The sequence below is a fragment of the Caretta caretta genome, chromosome 8 (genome assembly GCF_965140235.1).
Source record: "Caretta caretta isolate rCarCar2 chromosome 8, rCarCar1.hap1, whole genome shotgun sequence".
Lineage (NCBI taxonomy): Eukaryota > Metazoa > Chordata > Testudines > Cheloniidae > Caretta > Caretta caretta.
The window spans coordinates 80,553,389-80,569,245 of record NC_134213.1 but is presented as its reverse complement, the minus strand read 5'-3'; the positions used below and the strand labels follow the sequence as shown (position 1 = coordinate 80,569,245).

Sequence of the window (15,857 nt, the reverse complement as noted above, 5' to 3'; positions counted from 1 at the left end):
TCGAAAGAATAGTAAATATGGCAGGCGACCAGCTTGACTTAATGGTGAAATCCTAGCGGATCTGAAACATAAAAAAGAAGCTTACAAGAAGTGGAAGGTTGGACATATGACCAGGGAAGAGTATAAAAATATTGCTCGGGCATGTAGGAATGAAATCAGGAGGGCCAAATCGCACCTGGAGCTGCAGCTAGTGAGAGATGTCAAGAGTAACAAGAAGGGTTTCTTCAGGTATGTTGGCAACAAGAAGAAAGCCAAGGAAAGTGTGGGCCCCTTAATGAATGATGGAGGCAACCTAGTGACAGAGGATGTGGAAAAAGCTAATGTACTCAATGCTTTTTTTGCCTCTGTCTTCACGAACAAGGTCAGCTCCCAGACTGCTGTGCTGGGCATCACAACATGGGGAATAGATGGCCAGCCCTCTGTGGAGAAAGAGGTGGTTAGGGACTATTTAGAAAAGCTGGACGTGCACAAGTCCATGGGGCCGGACGAGTTGCATCCGAGAGTGCTAAAGGAATTGGCGGCTGTGATTGCAGAGCCATTGGCCATTATCTTTGAAAACTCGTGGCGAACGGGGGAAGTCCCGGATGACTGGAAAAAGGCTAATGTAGCGCCAATCTTTAAAAAAGGGAAGAAGGAGGATCCTGGGAACTACAGGCCAGTCAGCCTCACCTCAGTCCCCGGAAAAATCATGGAGCAGGTCCTCAAAGTATCAATCCTGAAGCACTTCCTTCAGCATGGATTCACCAAGGGAAGGTCATGCCTGACTAATCTAATCGCCTTTTATGATGAGATTACTGGTTCTGTGGATGAAGGGAAAGCAGTGGATGTATTGTTTCTTGACTTTAGCAAAGCCTTTGACACGGTCTCCCACAGTATTCTTGTCAGCATGTTAAAGAAGTGTGGGCTGGATGAATGCACTATAAGGTGGGTAGAAAGCTGGCTAGATTGTCGGGCTCAACGGGTAGTGATCAATGGCTCCATGTCTAGCTGGCAGCCGGTGTCAAGTGGAGTGCCCCATGGGTCGGTCCTGGGGCCGGTTTTGTTCAATATCTTCATAAATGATCTGGAGGATGGTGTGGATTGCACTCTCAGCAAATTTGCGGATGATACTAAACTGGGAGGAGTGATAGATACGCTGGAGGGCAGGGATAGGATACAGAGGGACCTAGACAAATTGGAGGATTGGGCCAAAAGAAATCTGATGAGGTTCAATAAGGATAAGTGCAGGGTCCTGCACTTAGGACGGAAGAACCCAATGCACAGCTACAGACTAGGGACCGAATGGCTAGGCAGCAGTTCCGAGGAAAAGGACCTAGGGGTGACAGTGGACGAGAAGCTGGATATGAGTCAGCAGTGTGCCCTTGTTGCCAGGAAGGCCAATGGCATTTTGGGATGTATAAGTAGGGGCATAGCAAGCAGATCGAGGGACGTGATCGTCCCCCTCTATTCGACATTGGTGAGGCCTCATCTGGAGTACTGTGTCCAGTTTTGGGCCCCACACTACAAGAAGGATGTGGATAAATTGGAGAGAGTCCAGCGAAGGGCAACAAAAATGATTAGGGGTCTGGAACACATGACTTATGAGGAGAGGCTGAGGGAACTGGGACTGTTTAGTCTGCAGAAGAGAAGAATGAGGGGGGATTTGATAGCTGCTTTCAACTACCTGAGAGGTGGTTCCAGAGAGGATGGTTCTAGACTATTCTCAGTGGTAGAAGAGGACAGGACAAGGAGTAATGGTCTCAAGTTGCAGCGGGGGAGGTTTAGGTTGGATATTAGGAAAAACTTTTTCACTAGGAGGGTGGTGAAACACTGGAATGCGTTACCTAGAGAGGTGGTAGAATCTCCTTCCTTAGAAGTTTTTAAGGTCAGGCTTGACAAAGCCCTGACTGGGATGATTTAATTGGGGATTGGTCCTGCTTTGAGCAGGGGGTTGGACTAGATGACCTCCTGAGGTCCCTTCCAACCCTGATATTCTATGATTCTATGATTCTAAGGAGAAATGTATCCTACCTAAAATTATGGTTTCTCATACTAAGTCACCAATCTAGAGGATACTTCTGGGTCTGGTCTGCCCGCACTTCAGACAGAAGTAGCAGCCTGAAGAATTTTGACCCCATGGTCAGTTTGTAGGCAGGAAGTGGTTCAATCCCAGCATCTTCCAAAACCAATATTGTTTGAAACGCACATTAAGCTGTGGACAGGTCTGATGCATAACTGAGAGATGAATGGGTCGCAAACAGGAAGGTGTAATAATATGTTTCTGAAATAAGATGCACTGAACAGTGTTGCCAACTCATAATTTTATCATGGGTCTCAATATTTGATGCTTAGAGTCCGAACTGCTGGAGCCATGTTATTACATAAGAATCTCTGTTTCATTTTTTCTTCTCCCTCACCCTTCCATTTCCCCACCCCTCATTTTATTAACTTAAGAGAAAAGAAAAGTTTCTCACCCTCATGGTTAGAGAGAAAAGCTGGAAAATGTGAACCCATAAGGCTCAAAAAACAAAGCAAAATATAAAGGACCCAAAATTTATTTTTTTAAATCTTCATTTTTAAGGGGGCTGACTCACAATTTTTCAATGATTTGTAATTGGAGTAGTAATTGATAATAATACTGATGTAAGATCACATTATGCTACTGCAGAATGTCTACATAAGGGAGTGCACAGAATTGTAATCAATGTCCTTAATGTAAATAAGGCCATAGCTAAAGTTCCAATTGAGTCCCTATTTTAAGCACATTTTGCCACATACTGTCCCCTGCCCTCCATTTTTTAAAAAGAAAAAAAAATCAGATTCAAAATGAGTAAGTTACATTTGGGATCAAGGTGGAATTTTTTTACCTAACTGAAAGTGAATTAAACAAAGGGGTCTCTGTTTTCTGATTTTATCAGAGTACAAAAAAAACCCGCACTAATTAACATAAGAACATAAGAACGGCCATACTGAGTCAGATGAATGGTCTGTCTAGCCCAGTATCCTGTCTTCCAACATTAACCAATTCCAGATGTTTCAAAGGGAGTGAACAGAACAGGGCAATTATCAAGTGATCCATCCCCTGCTGTCCAGTTCCAGCATCTGGCAGTCAGCGGCTTAGGGCCTCCCATAAAATGGGGTTGCAACACTGTACATCTTGGCTAATACCACTGATGATTTATTTATTTATTTTGCCAATTTTATAGCAAAAAATGGAAAGGAGAAAGATAAACCTACTTTACTGGACTCTTCTGGTTGAGATCCTGTGCACAAGTCCAAAGATTAGTTAATTACATTCCAATTATAAAACTGATTAATATTGTAACACTAATGTAAAAATAGCTCATTGGTTCCAACAAGCTTGAAGGGGGCCACCTAGTGTCTGCAGAGAAAAGGCTGGAGAGCATCCCCATAACAAGCCTCTTAAACTTTGAAGGGAGGGAGGATTAGGGGACCCCCAAAGAGCCTCCTAATGCTTATGGGGATCCCATTAGCCTCCGAATGCCTGCAGCTTGGATTTTGAAAGGTCCCTTCTACCCTGCCCCCAAGCCAGCTTGCTAAGAGTCAAGATTAACATGGAGCTCACAAGCCTCCAAACCTTGTGGTTGGGAAGACCCTGATCAGCCTCTTAAATTTTGACAGATTGGATGCACTTGTACAGGTGTAGTGAACTTCCCTAACATTTTCAGAAATGGGCTCCCTGCATGTGGGCCTCAGGAGGTACACAGGAATGGAAGGAGCCATGCCCTACCACATTTGCTTTGCTTTCTCAAGTCTCTTCCCCATCCAGGAGACCTAATAAGGTGCCCAAAAAGGGATCCCTTCTCTTGCATAGTTCCCAAGATTATCAGGAGTGGAAGATCCACTCCTACAGATTTCAGGAAGTTAGCAAGGAGGAAAATGAGCCCTCTCTACCTCAATACCTGCTTTCCCTACTCCCATTTTAGAACTATTTAAAAAACTAAGGGACTTGCAGACAAAAACAACTTTAAGGTGAAGTTAAGGCAGAGCATACATATCTAAGAGTAAATCTCCCTATAATAACGTGGCCATTTGTAAAACCACTCCATTAAAAAGCAAGGAAATTCAAAGTTAAAGTTGGACTTACAAGAAACCCAGACATCTGAAAGCATGGACTTACATGGGTATGATACCCAGACTACCTTATCTCTGCCTTTGAGGCAATGCACTTAAAAAAAAAAACACCTAAAATGTATACTACCTTATCCATCAATAATAGAGACCTTCATCTTAACAGTGATCATAAGAACAAGAATGCCTCATTATTAATCAATGATTGTACCACGTCTGGTCTTTTTTAAGACAACCCACAAGAAACAGAACACTTTGATGTTTTTTCAATCAGGAATGTATTCGTTCATTCCTTTTTAAGAGCCTGATCCAAAGCCCTTTGTGTATCCTATTTTATAATATAGATTAAATCAAAGACTCACATTTAACAAGAAATTGTGGCTCAATCCTGGCGACAATAATGACTGGTAGTAAGCACTGCATTCAGTAGTATGCATTAAGCATCCACATCTCATCCTCAATATTTACTATGTCTTTCACTGCTAGCAAATATAAAGATCTTCGAAAAAAACTTAAATATATAATCGATTACAAGATGATTTATTATCCCACCATTTGTGACTTGTTCTTCTTTCTCGGCTTCAGACATGGCCATAGCTTATTCTGTGTTTCCAATTCTAACATTACTGGCTTTGGAAGATGCTGGGAGTCAACCACTTCCTGCCTACTAGTTGAGCATGGGCTCCAAAATTCTTCAGCCTGCTGCCTCTGTCCGCATTTCTAGCAGATTGGACCCAGTAGCATTTTCTAGACTGGTGATGTCCTTATTATTTATTATTTGTGTTACTTTCACGCTCAGGAGCCCTAATCCTGAACCAGGACCCCATTGCACTAGCAATGTGAGAACCCATAGTTATAGGTAAGAATACACTTCTTTAAGAAGCATCTAGAATATCATATATTATTTTCTGAAAACAATTTTATTTCTCTGCTCTGGTATATTTTTAATAGTGCATCATTGTCCTATCTCTGCAAATAATACTTTCAGATGCTGCTTTCATGAACATGAAGTTGCTGACAATACCCTTTTTTGCAATGTGGCAGAGACCCTGGTAGAAAACAGCCTTCTGTGTTTGTCCTATGAAGTGCTATTTTGAGCCTATTCTATTCCTGTAGGAAACCTTTACCCTGGAAATTAGACAAGGCACAAAGCATCTTGTACAGTCATTCTGCACATTTTGATATATTCTCTAGAATCCATGCTTTTCCCCCCTTCCCTTGAGAAGGAATTTTTGATCTCCTGACTGTGAAGATAGCCCTTCCAATGAAGTGCTGCTAAGAAATACAGTATCAAGCACTGGTTTTATTATAAGGAGCAACAGTGCCTAAATTAGGTTTTTACTTTGCAAATACATATCAAAGATACACACACAAAAGTCTCACATTTGTTTGGTGGAATCTAATAATACAAATGTTTGATGACAAAGTTCAAATATATATTTAGGTTATCAGGTATATTGCTTAAACTGATGTGCAGTTTAAGACCATATGAATTACAAAAAGAAGCTTTACAGACGACAGATGTTGGTCTACCAGCAGGAAGCTGATAAAGAAGTTCTCTTTCATGTCCGTGGATTTCATTTGTTCTGAATTTGAGCATTCACTAAATACTACTGCTAAGAAATGACCCCACCGTAGCCTCACCCTTCTCTGCAGAGACCTAGTTGGGCACTCTAATATAACTTACATACGCTATTTTTAAATGGACTTCCATCCACACACACATCAGTAACGAGTAAATTTTATTCTGAAAACCAGCTGATTTGTTAAAAATACAATATGCTCACAGACAAAAAGATGTGCTTGCTCATCATTCTTCAGGTGAAATGACAATCCTTAGATGTTCTAACATAAATTATTAAATCAGCTGCATTTATGAAGCTCTTCATAACAGTCTAAACTGACCAGAAGCATTTGCTGCATCCCATTTGAGGCTCAATCCTGAAACCACCACCTGTGCCAGTGAGATCAATCATATTATCATGTAAGTCATTATTTGTGAGAAAAAGGATTACTGGACGGGGGCCTTCTTTGGAGCATTTTTTACATAAGTTGTACTCCAACTCTTAACACAGCCAAATAGCAGGAGAGAGAGAGAGAAAAAACTGAATAGGCAGAGTCTCCCTCTCCCTTCTCCTCCGCCCCCCAGCAGCCGCAAAGGCTAATATTACACCTCTGTGGGGAGAAGACCCTACCTGCGCATCACATATAAGCATGAAAGGAGAGAGGGTGAATAAGCACCTTTGACTTTGTGTCCTTTCTCTCCTGGGTAACTGAAAGGGCCCCTTCTGATGTCCGTCCTCTCCTGGAACGACCTCCACCTCCTCCTCCCCGTGGCTGGCAGGGAATGATGCTGAATCACGATCAGCAGCTGTTCCGCATCTGGCGTCTCCCTTGGACGCCCATCTCCCCGCAGCAGAGGCTTCGCACCCCTGCACCTTTGCAACCACAGGAGAGCTGGGAGGAGGGGACGGTTCAGGGGTCTCTGGGTAGAACCACCCCACCCGGCTGCTACAGCCGCCCCGCGCTGCGCCCGGGAGGGGGTGAAGGGCAGTGGGGAGGGCCCGCGATTCACTGGTTTCTTACCTGTACCTTGAGGCTGAGGGCCCCCCCCACACACACACTCCGGGGCTCTGCGCTCTGCAGGGTCGCTGCGCTGCGCCAGCCCGCCTGCGCTCGTGCCGGCGTCTGGGGTCCCTCCCCGGCCAGCAGCACCTGCCCCGGAGCCCGCCCAGGCTGGACGCTGGAGGCAGCAGCAGCAGGCGGGGACAACTGGGCTGGCGGAGCAAACCATTCGCGGGCGAGGGGGTGGCGGAGACGGGCTGGCGGGGCCGGTGGGTGCGCGAGGCAGCCGGCGGTGGCCCCCGAAGGGCGGGCGAGGGCTGCGGAGCGGGCCCCGCGGCCGGGACGTGTCTCAACTGCCCCGCCGCACCGGCTAGCGGGACCCCTCGGATGCTAGCGCTGTTGCCCCCTCCCCCCGCGCCGGGCTGCTCCATGCGGAGTAGCTCTCCCCATCACTGCTCTTCCCCCGGACCCCTGCGCCAAGCAAAGCAAAACTGATCGGGGGTGGGAACCTTCCCATTAGGATGTGATCTGCCTGTAGGTCAGTGGCTCTCACCAAGGGCACAGGGACCCCTGGGGGTACGCAGGTGATGGCAAGGGTTCAGGTAAGATAGACATGACGTGCCTGTAGACTTTGTTGTTTTAAAATCCTTTCCCCTCAATACTTTGTTCCTACTGTTAGAGTAAACAATACTCTGGTTCTAAGAAGGCTGTCTGGTCACTACAAGACACCGCTGGTTGCAGACGGCCGACGGGAAGAATTGCAGGTGCCAAGCCCAGTTGGATATGCTGGGTAAACACAGTGAATACACCAGGTACCATAGCCCAGGGCATGGTCTAAAAGTGGGAGACTTGTGGAATTCCACCCCAGGAGAGCTAAAGGCACTAGACCTGAGAGAACGCTCCGAGGCAGACCAAGAAAGGGGGAAAGTTGCAGCTAGCCCTGCAGCAATGACAACTTCATCTCTCAGTTGCCCATCTGTAAAACGTATGAGTGTTGTGACACATTCATTCATATTTATGAGATGCTGAGCTACCATAAGAATGCAGCCATACAAGAATATGCAAGATAGGTAGACTGGAAATTTAGTGCAAAGAGTTGACCCTTGACTGCAGGGTGGAAATCAGAACAAGAGTCGGGGTAAGAAGGGGGGTGCAATGCTGGAGTGAGGCTTTGTGCCAGACAGGGTCTAGGCTAAAGCAAGACTGGGACAGGACTGGAATGGGCTCAGGCAAGGCTGAGATCGCCTAACTTAGGTCATAGTAGTATATGGGAGACGACTTCAAACAAGAAGAACCCTCACAATAAAATTTCTAATTTCTAATGATTTAAGAAAATTATTGTTGCCCCCTTTTGACTTGAGTAGCTAGTCAGTGTTCAGGGCTATGAATGGGAGTAGAAATTGATGGTGGAGACTGGTATTTTGTTTGATGCATTTTTGTTTATTTACTAGGCATGTACAAATCCTACTTCTGTGAACATGGGAGGAACCAAAGGCCAACACAGTAGTTTCTTAGCTTACCACCCCCCAACTCCCCTCATGCCTCTTTAGTCAGCCCAGACCCAAAAGCTCTCTCTGCCTTCTTCCAGGGCCACACCCTGGTTACAGCCTTTTGTTTTGATTTCTTCAGGTTTTCTGTCACTTTCTAGTTCTGTCTTTTACGTTCTCTCTCCCCCTCCTCCCAACAATACTCAGTTCAAGCCCCCTACCCACACAGTTTAAAACTCCTAGTGGGGTCACAGCACTTTTATCTTAGGTGGAGGTTTGTGATTAATTTATCCTTACAGTTTTGTTAATTGGCAGGTGTTCTCATATCCGTCAGTTTCAATCGGGTTTCAACTCAATCCATAACAAGGTTTCACCTAGATCATAACATTATTCTTGTATCACAATCTACCTTTGTTTTTGGTGTCATAGATTTGCATTACATTACCTAATAAGGCAACAAATATTACAGACTAGAGTATAACACCCATATTCTGAATAATTTTCTGCTTCTGAACAACTATTTTCCTTTTTACAAAACACCATTATGTAACCTAGACATAGCTCAAAATTACCCTTGTGAGCCGGAGCTCTCAGAGATGTAAGTTCTGTATTGCAGATTCTTATATTCTCTAGCATTGTCTGATCCCCCCAAAATGAAAGATTTCAAAAGCATCAACTTTGCTCAAATTTTACCCCAAAATATTGATTCTGAGCTAAGAACCTATAATTGAAGTTCAGCCTACAAGAATTCTGTTTTCAAAGATATAAAACCCTGGAAATAGTGCAGTTAGGAAAGTCACTACACAATCCTAAATATCCACCACAAATGAAGTACTGTAACAGGCAGAGTTAATAAACCTGTCTCTTATAACCAAGTAGATTTCATTACCACCTTGATTGTTTATACAACAAAAGCAACAACATTTTTTAGGCTTGACAAGGTACATAAGAATGGCTCTACTGGGTCAGACCAAAGGTCCATCTAGCCCAGTATCCTGTCTTCTGACAGTGGCCAATGCCAGGTGCCCCAGAGGGAATGAACAGAACCGGTAATCACCAAGTGATCCACCCCCTGTCAAGGTATGTCAGACTTGGATGGGAAACTTCCATATTCTATATGGAAAGGTAATCATTTCTTGACATCATAAGCACATGTTCTACTTAGTTCTTTCCTGGTTATCATCAAATACATTTAATATAAATGTGCTGAGTTAACTTTATACTTGCAGAATGGACTTGACTTACATCTGTAATTGAAAATCAAAAACTTTATCTGAAAAAGTTGAATACAATGCAGCATTTTTTAAAATTCCTGTTCAGTTGTTCTTGTACTGATGTGCACTAACATTAGCTGCTCACCGGGAAGGGAAATGCTAGTTGCACCTTATTTATCAGGCACAGCAGATGAGAGTATCACTAGTGTTAGTGCACTGGAAGATGTTTGTGAAACTGTTTTGGTGTGTATTTGAGATTTCAGTTTTATCTGTGCTCTGTACCAGAATCAAAAATGAAATAAAAAGAATAAGTGTATAAGTAATTGGTTAAAGGACTTTTGATGCATTAATTAAGTTGTGAATTCTAACCCACATCATTGGTTTTATTTAGGCATTTAAAAATACAACTCAAATTTACAAACCTTAGTTAAAAATTGTTGTGTGTTAAACAGAACTATAAGTAAGATTTACATTTTACAGTGATGAAGATATTGTGAATATCCTGGAACAAAGGGACAGATCCTCAGCTAGTATAATAGAGCTATGTTGATTTATGCTAGCCGGAGATCTGGCCCACAGATGCATAGGAAGGCAAGTTTTATGGAACATGGACCAAACATTTTACATTCCAATGTCTTATTCATGTCTGTGAACAGTGACATAAAAAGGAACCCTGTCTCTGTAAAAGCATACTACACAACAACTTACTCCAAAATCCCATAAAGAAACAATATTTAAGATCAAATACCTTATTTTGCATAACAGGCACGTTTTCTTGATAGCAGAATCTTCTTCACCTTAAAGAGTGAGAAAGCAATGTAGAAAATCTTACAAACTTGTCATATAAAAATCTGAAGGAATCAAGCTAATTTTTCTGGCATCGCTCCTGGTGTTCTGCATCTGCTTTGAAAAACAAACAAACAAACAAAAAACGCACATGATTAAAAGCATGAGAAAAATGTAATGTTTTTCTTTGTGTATCACATACTGGCTATCTATAAAATGGCAAAAATTAATTCTACACAAACCTTTTCCTTTACCAAAAATTTCTAAAGAAAGCCTCAATCTGAATATGCTGCTAACCTTCCATATCCATTGAAGGTACAAGTGAGCAATTTTTTATAGTAATTGAATGTTTTCTTTCAATATTTTCACACAATTTTGCATTTTCAATATTTTTAAAGAATTGCAGAACGGAAAAGATGTATTTGGTCATCCGTTGCATCTTCCTACCTGTTTAGGATTGGTTCTTACAGTATATTTACTGATGCATTATCCAACATAGTTTTCAATTTCTCAAGCAGTGGAACTTCTGCTTCTTCCCTAACCTAATCAATCTTGCTGTAGTATTCATCCTACATAAATCAAAACAATGTACATTTTTAAAAAGTAGAAATTAACTCTTTAGATTTTTCTTTAAAGAGAAATATATTGAATGTGGAGGAGTGAGAAATTTTCATTCCCAAATATCTCTTCAGCTGCTGGAAGAGGAAGGTAAGGCATATTCACAATTAATAAAATATAGAATTGTAGGACTGAAAGGGACATTGAGAGGTCTTCTTGTCCAGTTCCCTGTACTCAAGGCAGGACTAAGTATTATCTAGATCATCCCTCACACGTGTTTGTCTAAATTGCTCTTAAAAACTGCCAATGACTGAGATTCCACAACCTCCCTGGGCAATTTATTCCTAATGCCCAGCCTAAACTGCCCTTGCTGCAATTTAAGCCCACTGCTTCTTGTTCTGTCCTTTCTAGGCAGTCATTTTCCATTTTGTATGTGTGCAACTGATTGTTCCTGCCTAAGTAGAGTACTTTGCATTTGTCATTATTGAATTTCATCCTATTTACTTCAGACCACTTCTCCGGTTTGTCCAGATCATTTTTAATATTAATCCTATCCTCCAAAGCACTTGCAATGCCTCAGAGCTTGGTATCGTCTGCAAATTTTGTAAGTGTACCCCTTGTTGCCATTATCTAAATCAGGGGTCAGGAACCTATGGCACGTGTGCCAAAGACGGCACGCAAGCCGATTTTTAATGGCACGCTGCTGCCTGCCGAGTCCCAGCCACCAGCCCTGCTCAGCCTGCTGCCGAACCCACGCTGGGACCCCCACAGGCAGCAGCGTGCCATTAAAAATCCTGCCCGCCCCGTCTGCTCTTCTCCGCGCCCTCCCGCCACTGGCTGCTGCTGCAGAGCAGGCAAGCTCCCCCTCCCCCACCTCTCGCTCCCCCCCCCCCGTGCTGCATTCCTGTCCCTCCTCCTCTCCCTCCCTGCTGCCGATCAGCTGATGGCCCTTGCAAGGGAGGGGGAGAAGCGGAGCCGCAGCATGCTCGCTGCTCCGCGGAGGAAGCGGAGAAGAGGTGGGGACGGGGCCTTGGGGAAGAGGGGTGGAATCAGGGCATATCCCCTCCAGCCCCCTGCCATGAGCCTCTCTGGGCAGGGGGCTGGGAGCACCCCCATGACCCCAGCCCACACCCCCAGCCCCCTGCCATGACCCCTGCATCCCACACACACACCCCAGCCCCCTGCCCTGATTCCTGCACCCCCCTCACACACACCCAGCCCCCCCGCCCTGACCCCCAGCCCCCACACATACACAGCTGTTTGGCACACTTAGGACTTTCCAGAAGGGAGTGGGGTGGAGCGGGGATGTGGCACACTCAGGGAGGAGGCGGAGAAGAGGTGGGGCCAGGGCGGGGATTTGGGGAAGGGGTTGGAATAGGGGCAGGGAGCAGGCGGAATTGGGGCGGGGACTTTGGGGAAGGGGTTGGAATGGGGGCAGGAAAGGGGTGGGGCCTCATGGAAGAGATGAGCAGTCTGAGGTATGAAGTTCAGCATGTATGATTCTTTGCTGTGAGTAGTTGGGAAGAATGTTTGTTAAAAGTGGCAACGTATTTTGTATGAATAGTTACTTTAAAAAGTTCCTGCCATTACAGCTGTGTTGATAGACTGTTAGTATAGATCATCATCAATGTTACTGACCTTATAAGAAATAGTTACAGGTGTTTATATTTTATTAAAACCCCTCTTTGCATTACAGTTTTAAAAAAAATAATACATTGACTTTTAATAGCATACTATATTACTCTTCATTTTTTTCATTTTTGACTATACTTTTGTATCGTTGTATGCAAAGGCTTTAGTGATGTGGCCCTTGGGCCAATGTACTAGTCCTCGTGTGGCCCTCGTGGTGATTTGAGTTTGAGATCCCTGATTTAGCGGGTCTAGTGAAGACCCACCAAATCGACAGCAGATCACTCTCCAGTTGACCCCTGTACTCTACCCCCGACAAGAAAAGTAAGGTAAATCGATGGGAGAGTTTCTCCCGTCAACTCCCCGCGGTGTAGACTCCACAGTAACTTGACCTAAGGTACATAGCTGGAGTTGCGAAGCATAGGTCAACTTACCGTGGTAGTGTAGACATAGTCTTAGTGTTGTACTTCTTGTTAATGTAACCAAACATACTCATACAGTAACTGCCATCCAAAGATAACGAAACACTTCACAAACATTAATGAATTAAAACCTCACAACACTAGTGAGGTAGGTATTTTATAGGTGGTGAAAATGAAGCCCAGAGAGGTTACATAACTTGTCCAACGTCATTAAGGACGTGTGTGAGAGAAAAAGTAAATGCCTGTGCTCCAGCCACAAAAAAATCCTTCTTAGAAAAGGAAGATGAATCCCTACACTTGCTTTCAGCCATCAGAGAAACTGTGATCAGTTGAAACAATACAAAGCAAAGTTTTAATTAATGAAATATTTGAGCTCTTCCTGGCCCTCAGTTGGGCTGTGAAATACAGCAAGGACCAAAATTCACCAACTTTTTCTTTTTTTTTTAACTTGGATACAGCCTTCATTATTTTGAATCACTTCTAATGTGGACTGCACTGGATATTTGAAATGAAACTCTAACAAAACTTGAACTTATTAACAAACCAAAGCAGGGTATTAAATGCCCAGGTGTTTCAGTGAGAGTGGAAAATAGGACTGTTTGTTTTTATAAATTGTAAACCAATTTTCTTCTTGAGATAACAGCTGTGTGTACATAATTACTACTGTAAATAAAACATTCTATAAGGAATACCTTTTATGTTGTAAGAGTCATGTTGTGAATTCTATGCACAACGTAAGCAGAACCAAGAAGTAAAGTGGTAAAGCTGTTTCACAAACTTTTAATGCTTCTATTTTTTTTCTGTGCTCCAAGTGGGGCTGAGTACATTTTATTATTATAAATAACATAGTACGATAATGATAAGGTCAATCAAAGCTTGTATTATACTTCAGGGTATAAGCTAATTACTTATTATGGTCCAGCCCCTGTTCCATTCTTCCTGCCATACATGACAGAGCCTAGGTTCCATCCTTCCATACATGATGTACTCCCTGAATAATTATGATCATCGTTGTTGTACTCCACACTTATCATCCATACACTTTTCCATAGGCCTCAGTGCTTTTGTACAGTGTGTAAGTATCATCTTCATTTTACAGATAGGAAAAAATGAAATACAAAGAGCTTAAGTGATTTGGTCATGACCACAAAGAAGACAGTAGCAGAGTGAGAAATCATAACATATTTTTCTTTTCTTTCCTTTCAGTCTCATGCCCTAGTCACTGGACCATAGTGTCTGAAGGATGTAGTTGCAGGCATGCACTCCTGTGCTCCTGGGAACTTCAGGCTGCATTTTGCCTTCCTGAGGTGCTACCAGTGTGCTGGTATAGCTCCATGGTACCCTCAGTGCCAGGCTGTAGCTAAGAGCCACTATAAGGCTCTTTTCACATCTAACTTTGACAGAGAAAGTGTAGCTCAGGCAATAGTTGTACAGTACGAATGCCGGTTGTTTCAAAAGTGCTGTCTACTGCTGTTTATAAACACCCTTCTTAGACAATATTTGCTAGTCATTTAATATGTTTTTGTGAGGAAGTGTCTTTTCCAAGTTCCTCGAAAACAAAGGAGACACACACACACTGTAGAGTCAAAAAATCATCCCTTTGCTGGGGTTTGGCATTATTAAAGAAATTAACAGGAAAACAGCAAGGTTAATCCCAAACTCTGTCTCTAGGCTTGGTCTCTCCTCGTGTTCTTAATTCAAGATTGCTCAGCCTAAATCTATTTTCCCCCTCCAGAGAGCCATACCATCCTCCCTCATAAAAGCCACTTGCTCAGTGAGTTAGCAGAACCCATGCAACTCTTTCCCAGCAGCATCAACACCTGCTAACAGAGTCTGGTATTTCAGGCACACCCTGCCAGACTGTTACAGGTTCTTATCTTCTATCCGTCTAATCTTCAAAGTACTATCTGGAACTATCTGCTGAAAATCAAATGCCCTGAAGCATGACGTATTTTTTATATAGCACCAAATGTGTGCTATGTGCTTTATTGGACTTATTGCTGCTGTAAACATTTTTTACTATAGGGAACAAAGTGCTTTTACAAACTGTAAGCATAACATATCCTTTCATATACAATAAACTGCAACTTTACAGTCCTCGCCATTTAAACTTCCCTCTGGGCCCCATTAATCATGGGTGTAAACAGATGTACTGTGATATCAAGGAAGTCAATGGAGTTGCATTCAATTATACCGTGGCTTAATTTGGCTCCCTGACTTCAGGCATCTTTTCAAATTAAATCTTCCACAAGAACTTGAGAATTGTTTGTTTTTTTAATACATAAAATATCCTTTCAAAACAGACTGTCTTCATTTATTTTGTTTAGCAACCCTGTGTTAGGATGTAGAGTTTCTCAAGGACCCATATCAAACTCTCACCTGTCCTATGCCCCTGCTTACTAGGGGGAAAGGGATGGAATCTCAGGACCTCAGCCTTTTGAAGATAGTCCTATACTGAATGAAAGACAGACCATCAAAAGTCCATGCCTACAGGTTCTCCATCATCGAGGAGGTGAAAGATTGAAGGAAGAGGCACAAATTCAAGGAACGTGCATGTGGTAACCTATGTGTGCTGGCCAACTATACACATGCTTACCAACAGTCATGGTGGATTCTTTATCACTGACATTTTAAATCAAGATTGCATGTTTTTCTAAAAACTATAATCTAGGAATTATTTTGGGGAAGTTCTAGAGCCTTTGCTATACATGATGTCAGACTAGATGATCATAATGGATCCTTCTGGCCATGAAATCTATGAATCAATGCTGGTCCCTCAAAATAATGAAACTGCAATATGCTTACTGCACATAAACTATCCATCCACAAGCTGGAATAAGAGCATATGGCGTTAGCCAGTACTGCCTATATCATTGCTGGACTGCTGGATAAATATGGAGGTGCTTGAACAACTCTTCTGCCAGTACTGTTTCAGGCTTGTCAGTAGCCAACAGGGAATGGAAGAGCTCTTGTTCTGATGAGGGATCATCAAGATGAAATGAGGGAGTGGATAAAGCCTCCTACCCCAAAGAAGTTTTGGTGCTCCACACGTCTCAGGATGTATCCTGTTGTGTAAAACATGGTAGTCAGCGTGTTCTTTTGCAAAGTATATTTTATCAGTTCCC

The 15,857-nt window shown here is 43.1% G+C and overlaps 1 protein-coding gene across 6 annotated transcripts in view; it reads right to left on the bottom strand.

Annotated features, from left to right (window-relative positions):
- TTLL7 (tubulin tyrosine ligase like 7) overlaps positions 1 to 15,857 on the bottom strand; it is a 134,740-nt gene that overhangs the window by 105,552 nt on the left and 13,331 nt on the right. For 4 of the 6 annotated variants that reach the window (XR_007358025.2, XR_007358024.2, XM_048861131.2 and 1 more), the window contains exon 2: positions 10,086 to 10,237. Coding sequence is in view for 2 of the 6 variants with exons in the window: in XM_048861131.2 (XP_048717088.2) it covers positions 10,086 to 10,097 (12 nt within the window). In the remaining 4 variants the exon portion in view is untranslated. Of the gene's footprint in view, positions 1 to 6,312; positions 6,399 to 6,657; positions 6,835 to 10,085; positions 10,238 to 15,857 lie in introns of those variants that run through there. The other 2 variants (XM_048861134.2, XM_048861135.2) reach the window with 2 other exon arrangements.